Source organism: Rhamphochromis longiceps, linkage group LG3 (assembly GCF_057381845.1).
Source record: "Rhamphochromis longiceps isolate RC_006_pf linkage group LG3, R_longiceps_female_GT1.1, whole genome shotgun sequence".
Classification (NCBI taxonomy): domain Eukaryota; kingdom Metazoa; phylum Chordata; class Actinopteri; order Cichliformes; family Cichlidae; genus Rhamphochromis; species Rhamphochromis longiceps.
In genome coordinates this window covers 67850551-67864894 of record NC_140559.1, presented here as the reverse complement: position 1 = coordinate 67864894, position 14344 = coordinate 67850551, and the positions used below count along the sequence as shown (strand labels likewise).

The 14344-nt window shown below is 44.3% G+C and overlaps 1 protein-coding gene across 2 annotated transcripts; it reads right to left on the bottom strand.

Annotated features, from left to right (window-relative positions):
- Positions 1–2912: 2912 nt before the first annotated feature.
- On the bottom strand, positions 2913–11056 carry LOC146676507 (schwannomin-interacting protein 1-like). 2 transcript variants are annotated; one of them, XM_085400785.1, is made up of 7 exons: positions 10492–11056; positions 8852–9179; positions 8477–8601; positions 7262–7379; positions 6984–7109; positions 4722–4839; positions 2913–4621 (listed from the first exon to the last, which is right to left on the bottom strand). In XM_085400785.1, the coding sequence occupies exons 2-7, from the start codon at positions 9107–9109 to the stop codon at positions 4521–4523; spliced, it is 846 nt and encodes a 281-aa protein (XP_085256911.1). In that variant the 5' UTR covers positions 9110–9179; positions 10492–11056; the 3' UTR covers positions 2913–4520. The 2 variants fall into 2 exon arrangements, with proteins under 2 accessions (XP_085256911.1, XP_085256910.1); XM_085400784.1 differs by having other exon boundaries at positions 8852–9109; positions 10492–11054.
- Positions 11057–14344: the final 3288 nt, after the last annotated feature.

Below are 14344 nucleotides of genomic sequence, written 5' to 3'. Positions count from 1 at the left end.
TTTGAGGCAGATTTCTCTCCATATTCAACTCCCCCGGTTTTTCTGCTCAGTCAGTGAATTCAGCTCTAGTTTGTCAAAAACCCACTAACTGTGACAAACTCTAAACATTGATTATGAAAGATTCTACAGTCATTGGTCACATCAGTCAGGATTTGGCCCAGAAGTTGATTGACAGCACACAAGGGGGAATTGCAGAGGTCTTGAAAAAGACGGCCAACAGTGCTGACCCCCTGTTTCAATCCAGGGGGTCAGTGTTGACATTGTGGAGGACTATAAATACCTTGGAGTACACATTGACAATAAACTGGACTGGGCTAAAAACACCACAGCACTTTACAGAAAGGGCCAGAGTCGTCTCTATTTTTTGAGGCGACTGAGGTCCTTCAACATCTGCCAGAAAATTCTCAGGATTTTCTACGAGTCTGTTGTGGCCAGTGCGATCCTCTATGCTGTTGCATGCTGGGGGAGCAGGCTGAGGGTCGCAGACGCCAACAGACTCGATAAACTGATTCGCAAGGCCAGCAATGTTGTGGGGACGGAGCTGGACTCCCTCAAGGTGGTGTCGGAGAGGCGGATGCTGTCCAAGACAAAGACAATGTTGGATAACACCTCCCACCCACTCCATGACATGCTGGTCAGTCACAGGAGCTCGTTCAGTGAGAGACTGAGATTACCGAAAAGCACCACTGAACCTGTGGCCATCTCCATCTCCCTGTACAACTCATCCATGTTTACTGCTACACCCTTCTTGCACATGTTCTTTTTCAGCTATTTATTAATAAGTGACTTTTATGTACATATATGCCTGTATATATTGTGCTATTCTTAGTGTATTGTCTGTCTCTGTTAATGTTTGTTTATAATGGAGCACTGTAACGACAAATAATTTCCCCCAGGGATCAATAAAGTATTCTGACTCTGATTAGATGTGCCTTCTCGAAGAGAGGGACCTTGTAGGCACGGCAACATTTCAATCCATGACAGCTTAGTGTGTTGCCAGTTCTTGGTGACTATGGCGCCAACTGCTTTAGATCATTAAACTCCTCCCATGTAGCTTTGGGCTGATCCACCACCTTTCTCATGATCATGCTCACCCCATGAGGCAACGTCTTGCACTGAGCAGCAGACCCAGGGCGGCTGATGGTCCTTTCGTATTCTTTCAGGCCTCATCAGAGGAAGAGAGACAGTTTCCTTGTGCTGCTTTGCCCACCAGAGAGAAGTTGATCTTTGGGAGCTTCATTTCTGGGCTCCTTTCGGTCAGACTTGTCGGGGTTGGATTGATCTCCGTGCCCACTTGTGTTTACCACCTGGGCGGTCATCTGAAAGCGTGGAAACCCGTGCAGCTTACACCATCGTCCGTACTCTGTTCCAGGCTCCTCTACACCTGTGCTGGTGGGACGCAACGTTTAAATGATAATGATAAAAAGCAGTGCTCCACTGAGACCGCTCTCTTGAAGGTCTAATGATCTAATGATCTAATTTTTTGGCTAGTGCATCTGGCTCTGCCTTGGTTTTCTTCCTGTTTATAGGGCCTCTCCTAGAACAGACAGGTTTTCCTCCAACATTGCCTTCATAAGTGGGAACGGGGTTCCACACGGTTCAGTTTTAGGTCCACCACTATTTTCTTTCTACATGGCTGCTTTATCTGGCATTATTCAATCTTTCAGTGACATTTCTTATCATCTCTATGATAATGTCGTTTAAGCCTCATCAGCTGGATAGGTTGTCCACCCTAGTCCACTGCTTAACTGGTGCTACTGATTGGCTCTCTGGCATTTACCTTGTTTTAAACACCAAAAAGACTGAGGCCATGATCATAGCTCCTCCTGAACTCGATTCTAAAATCAGTCAGGTTTTTGCGTCTTTCTGTCCTGCTGCCAAGTCAAACATTTGAAATCTTGGTGTAATATCTGATTCTTCTCTGGGCCTCGACTTGCGTGTAAAATCTTTGTCTTGTTCCTGTTTCTTTTATTTAAGGAACATTTTCTGAACTGCGACATATGGTCTCCTTAGCTGAACTGGAAAAAAATGTTCATACGTTTGTGTCATTGCGTTTAGGTTGTAATGCCCTGTTTACCAGCTTGGGCAAATAGTCTTTTTCTCGCCAAGCTATACAAAACGCTGTGGCCAGACTATTAACAAGGTCTAGCAATCGAGCTCACATTACTCCTATTTTATATTCATTATATTGGCTCCCAATAGAGTTTGAAAGTTCTTGTCTTAGCATACAGAGCGCTAAATGGCCAGGCCCCAGATTATTTATCCAAGCTTCTTACAAAATATTCTGTTCACAGGCTCAGTTTGTCGGTTGTTCCCTGAACACGACTAAATCCTAAAATCCACAGAGCCTTCCAGTCTGTGGGACAGCCCACCACCACAACTACATTTGGTTGGCTCTGTGGATTCTTTTAAAAAGCGGTTAAAAACTTTTCTATTCAAACAGGCTTTGTGTTAAGAATTTGTTTCATTTTAAAACTAAAACTTTTTAAACTGTTAATTTTTGTGTTTTATTTAATCATTCGTATTGTCTGTTTTGGCACCTAATGTTCTCGATTATTTTAGCCTTTTGTGTAGAGCTCTTTGTGACTGCCTGTGAAAAGTGCTTTATAAACAACCTACAGTTGTCACCATTCCAGCTGTTGAGCCTTCGTCTTGTCCACAGCAGAGAGGTTGGAATGGAAGAAATGGATTCTGTGCACAGGTTTGGAAACTAAGGAGACCAACTGCAATAAACTTTATTTTATAATTACTAATTTTATTTCTTGGCCATTATAAATGCCCACACTGATAGTACATAGCTATATAAAAATAGCTAATATTGGTCGATAACATCAACCAGAAGATTGAAACCAGATTCTGTGACTTCAAAAAAAGCTTCCCAAGTGTTAACGTCTTCAACACTACACTATCTGTCCTGCTGAGGAAACGACAGGCTTTAATCCACAGCTCATAATTTGCAAAACTCAGTACAAATCAGCAGAATGGATACTGACTGTGAAAAGCATCACAGTGGACTGGAGGGGCTTTGGACCTCCTTTTCCACTTAAAGCAATCTCAAAAACTCAGAATGAAACAAACGCTCGTGTTGCTGACCGTGGTAACAATTATTCTAGTTAGTTTTAATTTTTCCAGGTTTTGATGTGCTTTGTTTAAACTTTAAATAAATAAATGATTTTTTAAAGATGGCATTGCACTCCAAGAGAACATTTCAATAACAGTGGTCTCCATTCAACACCTGGTATATTGTAAGACACTGATGGTTTACAAATAAATGTGTACTGTTCATATTTACATTCAACTTTTAAAAAGTTTGCTGTTTTTAAACTTGATATCAACAGCTCATCAGGAATGAGATGAAATACTTTCACTGTGACCAAAAACACGAACAAAAAATAGTAAATTACAATTTACAGGTTAGTCAAGTCAACAAGTTAACTCATTCACTGCCAGCCATTGGCAGTGAATGAGTTAAACCCATTGACTCATTCACTGCAATTGACGGCTATAGACGTCAATGGCAGTGAATGAGTTAAAAGTGTCAAAATTTAGATTAATACTAAAGATATCGTTTTGTTGTACAAAAGAGCACATTTCATTTATTAACCAACATCAATTAAAAAGTGTAGACAGAAAAGCATGAATAAGACTTTATGCCAGGATCAAAAGACTATATCGAAACAGAGCAAAGAACAGATGTTAATGAGCTTTTCCATATTGGTCCCTTTTGCACTGCAGAGTTAAGAGTTTTGAAGTTTCACTCGCCAGGTGGATATTTTACACAGGACTGCTGGAAGGCTTCTTACTACTGTGTTAAGGACCGTCTCACTATTATGCAGAAATGACTGTCTCTACTGTATCTGTGGGAGAAATGATGTGAAGTACAAGTAGGATTCTCAAGTTAATAAATGAACATAATGGAAACAATCTGGTGCTAAAACTATTGTTTTTAATAAAAACAGCCCCTCTTTTGAAATGCGCATGACCCTGCTCATCATTTAGCCTGTACAGACACTGACCTGGGTTCAGTGCTTGCAGCTTGAAGGCGGATGATCTAAGAGCGCTTTCCAGAGAGACGGGAATTCCAGTAACACTCGTGAAACCTTTCACCTTTCCACGTGGATCACAATCATTTCCACAAACAGACAAAGCCAAACCTGGATGTCATATTTCCCTCTCATGCTTCTACCTTTGAGGTTTTGACCTTACACCCGTCCTGTAATGTAGCGGGTGTAAGGCACAGGTTTTTACTGACATGCAGTTCTCTGCTGGTTTTCGCTTCATATGTAAATCATCAGCTGATGGACGTCTTTAGCAGGTCAAAGTTTCCCTTACACACCTAAAAACACAGAACATTAAAAAAGTCCCAGTATTTATAGAGACCAACACTTCACAGTGAGTGACCAGTCCGGCCAACAGCAGCAGGGAATGTCTCAGATGTCGTGGAGAACTTTGTGGCGTTACCCTAATAATGTTTAAGTCTCATAACCACTCCTCCCAGCTGCTCACATGTGGACGTGATGTCACAGTGACGTTAGATCCTGTACCTCCAGCAGCATGGCGTCCTGCTCCGTCCTCAGCTGGTCTCGGACCTGGAGGCGACCCACCAGCTCTGAGCTCAGATCTAACACGGATGAAAAGTTAACCATTAAAATTCACTCTTCAATGCATCAGAGAAAACGGCGCTTTTATTTTTAAACGACGGGGCTAAGGTTATATAGTACCTTGTATAGCCTGGCTGAGAGACGCACAGAGAGCATTCAGCTCCTTGATAGTGAAGCCCTGCAGATCGCTGTGCTCCAAATGTCTCCTCTGGTTTACAGGATCACTCCGCGCTGTGCTCTGAGGAGAGTTTACACATCTTTTAATGAAACAAATCATGATTAACAGCCAAACAAAGAAACACAAAAATATTACTGCACATATTCACGACCTCGTCCCCCCCACAGACAGACAACATTTCAAAATCTGACAAGAAAATCAGTGTCGACTTCCCTAAACAGAGATGAAATGCCACACATCTGCCACAGTGTTATAACAGGTACAAGCAGACACGCGACCCTTGAACATAAGTTTAACATCTGTATTTAATTATATTTTATTTATATGGTGCCAAATCACAGTAACAGTTGCCTTAATGCACTTTACATTGTAAGGTGAAGACCCTAAATCAGCACAGAGAAAACAGAAGTCCTCCTGTGAGCAAGCGCTTTGGTGACAGTGGGAGGGAAACACCTCCGTCACACCCAGGCTCAGGGAGGGCGCCATCTGCTGGGAGGAGGAAGAAGACGGGGCCGTTCCTTTCATTTTGTTCCCAACAAATGGGAAAATTGACCGGGCAAATCCGATTGAAGTGCTGCACTGTACTTAGGGCCATAAAATGAAAACTGTCATCCAAAAACCCACAAATGTTGGAAGGTTTCCTTAGCAAAACACAGAGTGACCCTCTACTCTTTAGTCCATATGTGCCACATGTCTGTATGTGGCCATGGGCCCGCCCTCCGCTGGAGCCTCCACTGAAGATCCACACTGCATTTCTCTGTGGGATGTTTGCACAAGAACCTGGTGCAAGAGCACCAGACCACCTCACCTCTCGAAAAACAGAGTCTCTTGGTTTTGTTGAGAACTTTCATGCTTACAGGATGTAAGGATTTGTTATCGCTGATGTTTTAAAAGACAGAATTATTTCTTCCTCCTCCTCCTGTGGAAAATCAGCGCAAACTACTGGCTGAGACCCTCCAGCTGATGCTCACTAACAGAAACCAGGAAGAGCAGCCCCCACGTGCTCCACCAGAATGACACCCATCGACCTGAGGATGGCAGCAGATTTCTACTGCCCTCCCAGTCACAACCCTGTCAGCTTTGGCAGCCCAGATGTTGCTAATACTGCTCAAGCTGGTAGAACCAAGCAGTTTTAGTCCATAACTGTGGATTGTGTATGTGGAGCTCAACATCATCAGAAGAAAACTTAGCATTGATACAGTCATCAATAAAGCTCCTGCTCCTGATACAGACTTGGGGAAAAGACGCTGAGCTGCAACATACATTCAAAGAGACCAACTTATGGTCAATGAAAACAACTTCGATTGTGTCCAGATGGTGAAGGGAAACTCCATAAGTGACGGCCAATTTAATAGCACAAGTTATGAAGTTAAGATCCGAGGTGCACAGAGAAATGAGCAGACTGTGGGACTGTGGGACTGACGCTGCCATGTCTCAGAGATGAACATAATATCAGGCTTCTCTGCTCAGAACAATCATGTAAGATTTAAGACTTGTTGGCAGTTTGGTGAGGCCCACGGGGACAGGTGCAGAGGGGCCTGGAGTCCCGACTTTGGGCTACGCTGCACAGCAAATCCTACCATGATGAGCCGTGGCTTTCCACGCTTTCACATGACTGCCCAAGGTGGCAAACACAAGTGGGCATGGAGATCAATCCAGCCCCACAAGTCTCAGGCGAACCTGACCGGCGGCACACCAGGAGTGAAGCTCCCAAAGATCCTCTTCCTCTCTCAGAGGCTGACGAAGCAGCGCAAGAAAACCAGCGCTCTTCCCGCACTTGCACCGATGAGGCCTCCGAATCAAAAACGAGATGACCGGCAAGAGGGGAAGTAGCACCCGGAAGTATACCGGGAGCTGCGCTCCAGCGCCGTTGGAAAAACAACCTCAATACGTTGACTGAAAATTATCCATAGCAGATTTAATCACCAATAATGCACAAAACAGCCGAAGGGAGATGATGCCGGACAAAACTGTAGCAAAAACACTTGCACAACACGGAAACACACAAACACAGGTGAGAGATAAAAGAGTCCCAACCACAACCTCCATGCACTCACTCCTTAAAGCAGCTGTTGCTGTAATCTGGCATCATATCAATGTTTACACTCCCAGCATGCAGTGCAGGGAGCAGAGGACAGATTCCTATAACTCGAACTCGGTTATATGATAACATAGTTTGTTCCACCTTTGAATATTTGTCTCACCAAAGACTTGTGGTCCGTCCTTAGTCGGTCTCGCAGGTTCTTCAGAGTGTTCCTGAAGCCTCTCGACTTTTGTTTCTCTGGTTTGCTTGAAGGCTGAGGATCCTTGTGAATCTGAACACTTCCTCTCTTCAGCAGAAAACAGACGGCAAATCTGAGCACACTTATGAAATGAGGCCATGTGACAGCGCTGCTACTTCAGCTCTGCATCACATTTTGCAACTACATATTAACTGTAAGTAATTTGGAACAATCTGCTGTGTTGTACATGAAGTGGTTACCCATGAGCTGCTTTCTTTCTTTCTAACATCTCCTTTCTTCTCCTCTTCCTCCTCCTCCTCCTCTTCACTTTCACTGTTGTTGATGAAGCAGAGCTGGAGATTCATCCGTGTCTGCAGGCTGAGGGTTAGACACCAGTCAGTGGACCATCATGAACACATATCCAATCTCACATCACAGCTGGTTGCTTAGCATCTAGCTAGCAGCACAAAAGAGGAGCGAACATAAAAGGAGTAATATTTTTAAAGTGTGGGGTGATTGCATATGCAACATTTCTATCAGCTCAACAAAAGTCATCAACACACAACCTGTGTGTGCAGTTTGTGTGTTGATGAGCTGAGACAGAAGAAAAAGCCGACTTCACTCAGAGATGAGAAAGATAAAGACGGGACAGGAACAGCTGACTGCTCAGTGGGATTTGATAAACTGCACATTTAACGCTTGTTCTCATGTTTTCAAATAATAATTTCATTGTACATGTACAGTGACAATAGAAGCTATTCTATTCTGTTTTATTCTAAACCACATGTTGTGTTTGTGACATTATTTGTTTCATGCTGCAAATCAAACTGAAGCAGACTAACTGTGTCATTTAAAAACTGCATGAAATCCTCTGCAGGCTAGTTTGCTGTAGTGTGATGGACGTGTGTGATTGGTGCACAGTGGCCCTCGAGTATAAAGGCAGCATGAACAGTGCGCTGTCAGTGTGGAGGATGGAAGAGCAACTCATGAAACATCTGCTCACATCTGGCTGAATTCACATGCATAAATCTGCAAAGAGCAGCAGGTCAGCTGATCAGAACCTGTACATTAAGAAAATCTGTTGGAGCTCACGTTAGAAATTACTGTGAGCGGTGCTTCGTTTCCCCACATGAGCCATCAAAGCTCATTTTAGGGAGTTCCCCACTTGCCGAATCCCACTTTAACCTGCCCTGTACTCACGTTCCTGCTTAGAGGTAAAGTCTCCCTCTCCAACGTGACCAAACGAAAACAAAGCTTAACTTTTGTTGTTAATAAATTCCTTCATTTTGTCAGATCATGCAGTATGAGGAAAGCATGGTTGCAGCTCATACTGCACCAGAATCTCCACCCAAAAGACTTTGACTGTGTGCAAACTGGAACTTGCAACAGATGCGAGCAGACTGCAGCGACCGCACACTGAGAGACAAACACGGTGTTAACAGACATCCAGTAAGAAATAAGAGGCGCGCCTGTACCGAGAGGTCAGTGCCAGCACGTGACTATTGCAGGCGTCGTCGCCGTCCTCCCAGCTCTCCGTTCTCCTCCCTCGCTCCTCTTTCCAGCTGACTGGGGCTCCTCCTTGCTCCAGAGAAAGGCCAGTCTGACAAGCACAGCAGCCACATGTTAAAACCATTTCAACAAACCGCGTTACATCGGTAAATATCACTGAACAGTTCTGATCAGCCTACAGGTGAAACTCTTGAGATAAGTGCTTTCTATCTTACATTCACGCTCACGTGGATTCAGAGATGGGCGTCTCTATGTATCCCATCATCGCTCACACCTCTGCAATTGTCAAAGTCAACGTGTACACAAACACCATCTTTCAGCAAGACAACAACATCTCTGACCTTTAACCTCTTCTCCTTCTTCTCTTCTTCCTGCTTCTCAAGCTCGGCAATGCGCAGGCTCAGGGCCTCCCAGTGCATGATGGGAAGGCCCAGATTGTCCTCGCCGTAGCGTTCCTGCCAGACCAGTGCTGCCCCCACCAAGTCTTCCCCATCTTCCTCGACCTTGTCTTTGTCGTCGTCACACTTGCCGTAATCATCTGCTTCGTTGCTCTCCTTCTCATCCCGATGTTGTCTCAGTCGTTCCTTCTCTCCCTCCATCTGGACAGCAGGGAAGCACTGGGTTAAAATGCTCGCAGCTTTACATCAGACCGCCTGCTTCAATCACATCCTGATGAATGAAATATTCATGTTGACAATCTTCACTGGGATAAAACAAATCTTTACTGGGATAGAGATCGTTTTATCCCAGTGAACATTGCATGTAGTCACAATTATAGAACTCGGCCTCTACCATAGTTTGCCTTTTGTGGTGTCTCTTTCTGACCCAACCAGCCAATCACATGGCCAACCACAACCAGATGGCCCCTCCCCTTCCTGAGCCTCGTCCTGCCAGAGGTGTCTTCCTGTTAAAAGGCAGTTTTTCCTTCTTACTGTCACCAAGTGCTTGTTCATAGATCATCTGATTGTTAGATCATAGGCTGTACAATGAGGCACTTAGGAAGGCCTGTCATTAACAGTCTGCAATCAACAGACAACTTCATGAAAGGAAGTACAGAAGCTTCATAACAAGGTGGAACCCACTGGTTACGCTGAAGGATGGGAAGCCTGAGGAACACAACGTGCCCAGTTCTGGAAAAGATTATTGTAAGTGGACAGAGGAGGCGAAAATGAACGTGCACCAGAATGTTGGGAGCACATTGGTGTAGCTCAGACTGAGCAGGCAAACAGCTACAAGGCTCAGTGCAGCAGCCTGAGGCCCTTTGCTGGCGTCTTCTTCTCGCTCTCTCCTTCCGGTCACCTCTTCACTGTATTAGCTAATAAACAACAGGAAGATGCAGTGTTTGGTTCCATCTACGAGCTCTCTTCTTAAGCAGTATCTGACTGCAGAGGACTAAAGAAAAACTAACATTAAAATCATCTTCATTTGTCCGGGATTACAAAACAGCTATAATTCCTACATTATTAGTGAAATACTTTTTAAACCCTTTGAATTCAATCACACATCGATCGTTTGATTTCAGATCTACGGTGTTGTGAACAGAAACAAGTTTAAAATAAACGTATCATTGCCAAATATGAATCGAGCTAATTGTATAACCGGTATGAGCAGTTAAATATTCAAAGATCGGGACTTTTTAAAAAAAGGAAAACGTGAGCAACAGAAACAGGACGTTTTGTGATGAGCACCGAAACACTCAGGGTGCAGCCACGGTTTCATCCGGAAAACAAGACAACATGTCACATGTGGAAGAAGTTTGTTTAAATAGATTAAATAAACAGCAGTAATGTGAGGTACTGTACTGCTGAATTACAGCAGCAGGGCCTGACTCTGTCCTCAGGTTTAACTCGCTGGAGGAACTTCCACAGCCTAGCTTGAAGCTTCGGCCCTTCCTCTGAAACTTTTCCCCCGCGTGGATTCAAAGTTTGGAGGAAACATCAGACCAGTTCACCGTGTCAGGCCCACTGCGATTCCAACTCACCACTTTTTCGAAATAAAGGCGGCTCTGCTGCTTTCACGGACGGAGAAGTTCTTCAGAGATTTGCCACATAGCTCAGCTCCGTCCTCGGCTCCTCCTAGTCATCTTCCCTCTCTTTCCATTAGGAGCTTCGTCCCTCTGCCTTTTCACCGAGAACTCCTCGTTGTGTCCACAGACGCTTCCTCCTCCTCACTCAGCTGATGTTATTAACTTCTGGTTTATTTCATGCCATATACCCACTTTCTCCCGGTCCAAACCCACGAACAAAGGAATCCCTTGAGAAACTTTCCTGCAGAGGTCCACTTTGGAATTAGGGGTTTACTTCCTGTCGATGCCTTCAAAATAAGTGTGCACACAGCCAAAGGTGGGAGGAGGAGACAAGCTGGGGATTCCAACAAAGCTACAGCTGGCGCTGTGAGCGGGCGATAAAACCACGGTTTCTTATTTTTCCTTCTAAAATATCTTTGTAGAATCAAAGGAGCTTGCAAAGAAAAGCGTCTGGACTTCTTTAAGTTGCTTGAAGACGTTTCACCTCTCATCCCAGAAGCTTCTTCAGTTCTAAGGTCACACGGTGGACAGTCCCAGATTTTAAGCTCTATGGGAGTGTCCCTAAGAGGGTCATGGGTGTGGGTCCCAATCAGCCAGGGTTTCGGGTGAGCTCATTGTGAAACCTGGCCCCACCTTATCATGCGATTTCTGCGATTTTTAACTGCTGTAAACCCTGGCTGCCACGTTCTGTCTGGCAACTCCCAGGGCTCATCACAGGTGAAGGAAACGAAGATTAGACAAAATCAAGAATAAGAAATGAATTGGTGTAAATACATAGATAAACTAAATGTGCGTGCTTACAAATAGAACAAATGTATCCAAACCAATCAATAAACTTACTGCAAACTAAAGTGTGTTATTTAAATCAAAAATAACGAATACATAAGAGTTACTGACTTTTAGAGTGTGGCCATGGCTTTGGCCATCACAGTAACACAGAGACACACAAGTATTCACATCCACACCTAGGGCCAATTTAGAACTGCCAGGTAACCTAGTCTCCATTCATGTCTTTGGACTGTAGGAGGAAGCCAGAGTGCTCAAGAGAAAACCCTCGCAAGATGGGGGAGAACATGCAAGCTCCATAGAAGGCCCCAGTCAGCTAATGGATTTGTACTCGGGACCCTCTTGATGCATGTTCAATCATCCAGGTAAGCAAATCCACAAAAGCTGATTCTGTTCATCTGGATGTTTTCAGTGGGAGAAACGTCTCAGGACCTTCTTGCTGTGGTGCTTGGGACAGTGCCAAGCACCACAATCAGTTACTGCTAACATTTCGGTAGCCCTTGATTAATTCCATTGAATCGTAAGAATAGCTTCTTCTGTGTGAAAACTAAACGTGGATCCTGTGTTTTGCAGGAAGGTGAATAATAGGCCATTTTATTATGGGCTCTGACAGTGGACTCATCTGTGCTAGTCCTCAGCACTGTTGACTTAGTATTTTATTACAGAGATTAGGCCATACCTATGAATTAAAGGTTGGTTGCTGCAGTGGTTTAAATCATATCTACCTGATGGAGACCAATTTGTTAATGGAAACACACTCAGGTTAATTATGGTGTTCCACAGCATAATGAACAGGCAATGTGAAGGCATAGCATACATGTTCATTAATGTGAAAGCTCCATACCACATAGCAGTTATTTAAACTGCATTAATTATGCTTCAGGAAAAACTGAACAGGATGGAGGTGGACCCCTGCCTGGTCGCTTGGATCTCCGACTACCTCACCGACAGACCACAGTACGTCAGGCTGAAGGACATCACGTCTGACACAGTGGTCAGCAGCACAGGAGCACCACAGGGAACTGTGCTGTCCCCTCTTCTCTTCACCCTGTACACCTCTGACTTCTGCTACAACTCTGAATTATGCCATATTCAGAAGTTTGCAGATGACACGGCCATCATGGGGTGTATCTGGGATGATCAGGAAGAGGAGTACAGAAGTCTGGTGAGGAACTTTGTTGCATGGAGTCACACAAACCACCTGCAACTCAACACCTCAAAGACTAAGGAACTGGTTGTGGACTTCGGGAGGTCTAGAGCAGGTCCACTGCCAGTTCAGATAGAGGGGGAGGAGGTGGAGGTGGTCAACAAGTACAAGTACCTCGGGCTGTGGATGGACAATAAACTGGACTGGTCATGCAACACAGAGCACCTGTATAAAAAAGCCCAAAGCCGACTGTACTTCCTCAGGAGGCTGAGGTCTTTTAACATCTGCAGGAAGCTCCTGAGGATGTTTTACCAGTCAGTGGTTGCTGGAGTACTTTTCTATGCTGTGGTGTGCTGGGGGAGCAGCACAGCAAAGAAGGACTCATCCAGGCTGGAGAAACTGATCAGGAGGGCTAGCTCTGTGGTCGGCATGAAGCTGGACACTCTGGTGACAGTGGCAGAGAAAAGGACATTAAAGAAACTGATGGACATTATGGACAATGCTGGGCATCCTCTGCACACGGCCATTAACAACCAGAAGAGTCTGTTCAGTGACAGGTTGCTTCTCCCCAAGACAAGAACTAACAGACTTAAAAACTCCTTTGTCCCACACGCCATCAGACTGTTTAACTCCTCCCTGGAGGGGAGAGGGAGGGGAAACAGGAGGACAAAGGAGGGGGGAACAACTAAGCTGTAGTGCCTCTTCACCTCACTGTGCAATACCTTGTGCAATACTTTTTGTAAATAGTCAACAGTGCAATAGACTCAATACTTGAAATGTGCAATTCACTTGTATTTTTATTTTTTATTCCTATTTATTCTATTTATCCCCTTTGTATATTTTATTTATATTTGTCTCTGTATTTATATATATGTGTGTGTGTGTGTGTGTGTGTGTGTGTGTGTGTGTGTGTGTGTGTGTGTGTGTGTGTGTGTGTGTGTGTGTGTGTATAACAGTTCTGTAACTGTAACTTTGGTCGTTGCTGTGCTTTTTTTGGAAGTCGAATTTCCCAGAGGAACCCACCCGAGGGATTAATAAAGTTCTATCTTATCTTATCTTATCTTAAGGTCTTAAAGACATGAAAACCTGGATGAGCTCTAATTTTGTGCTTCTAAATTCAGATCAAACTGAGGTTATTGTACTGGGCCCTAAAAATCTTGCAAATATAATATCTAACCACACGTGTGTTTCCAGCCATCCAGGTCATGGTGGTCTAAGGAGCTTGGAAATAAAAGCGTCTGGACTTCTTTAAGGTCTGTGAAGACATTTCACCTCTCATCCAAGAAGCTTCTTCAGTTCTTCGAGCAATTGGTGGAGAGTCCCAGATTTAAGCCCTATGGGAGTGTCCCTAAGAGGGTCATGGACCCCCTGTTGATCCTCTGTTTGTTTTTTGTTTTGTTCCCCTCCCTTAGCCTGGTTCTGCCACATGATTCTTCATGTTACAATCGAGTTTTGCTTTTCTCCAAGTGCTTGCTCATCAGGGGTTGTTAGGTTGTTGGTGTTGTCTCTGGATCATTGTTGGCCTCACAATATGAAGCACATTGGATGGACTGCTGTTGTGATTTGGTGCTGTAAAAATTAGATTGAATTGAATCTGAGGATTAGGACAGTGTGTGATATTATTGTATCTCAATGGCTAATAAGCCCGTGTGTGGCAGCACACAGTGGCACACTGACCAATCACAGTCGAGGTTGTCACAGCTGAATGTTTTTAAGACACTTTATGACATTACAGTAGAACTTTGGGATAAACCCACAGTGCATGGCCTCACCTGATGTGCTGCCTCGCGCCCTGGAAATGGTAAAATTGTTGTGCGAGGTAATCTTTGCTAATAATAGTAGATCATCTTTATTCTTAATCAAAGATATAATCAA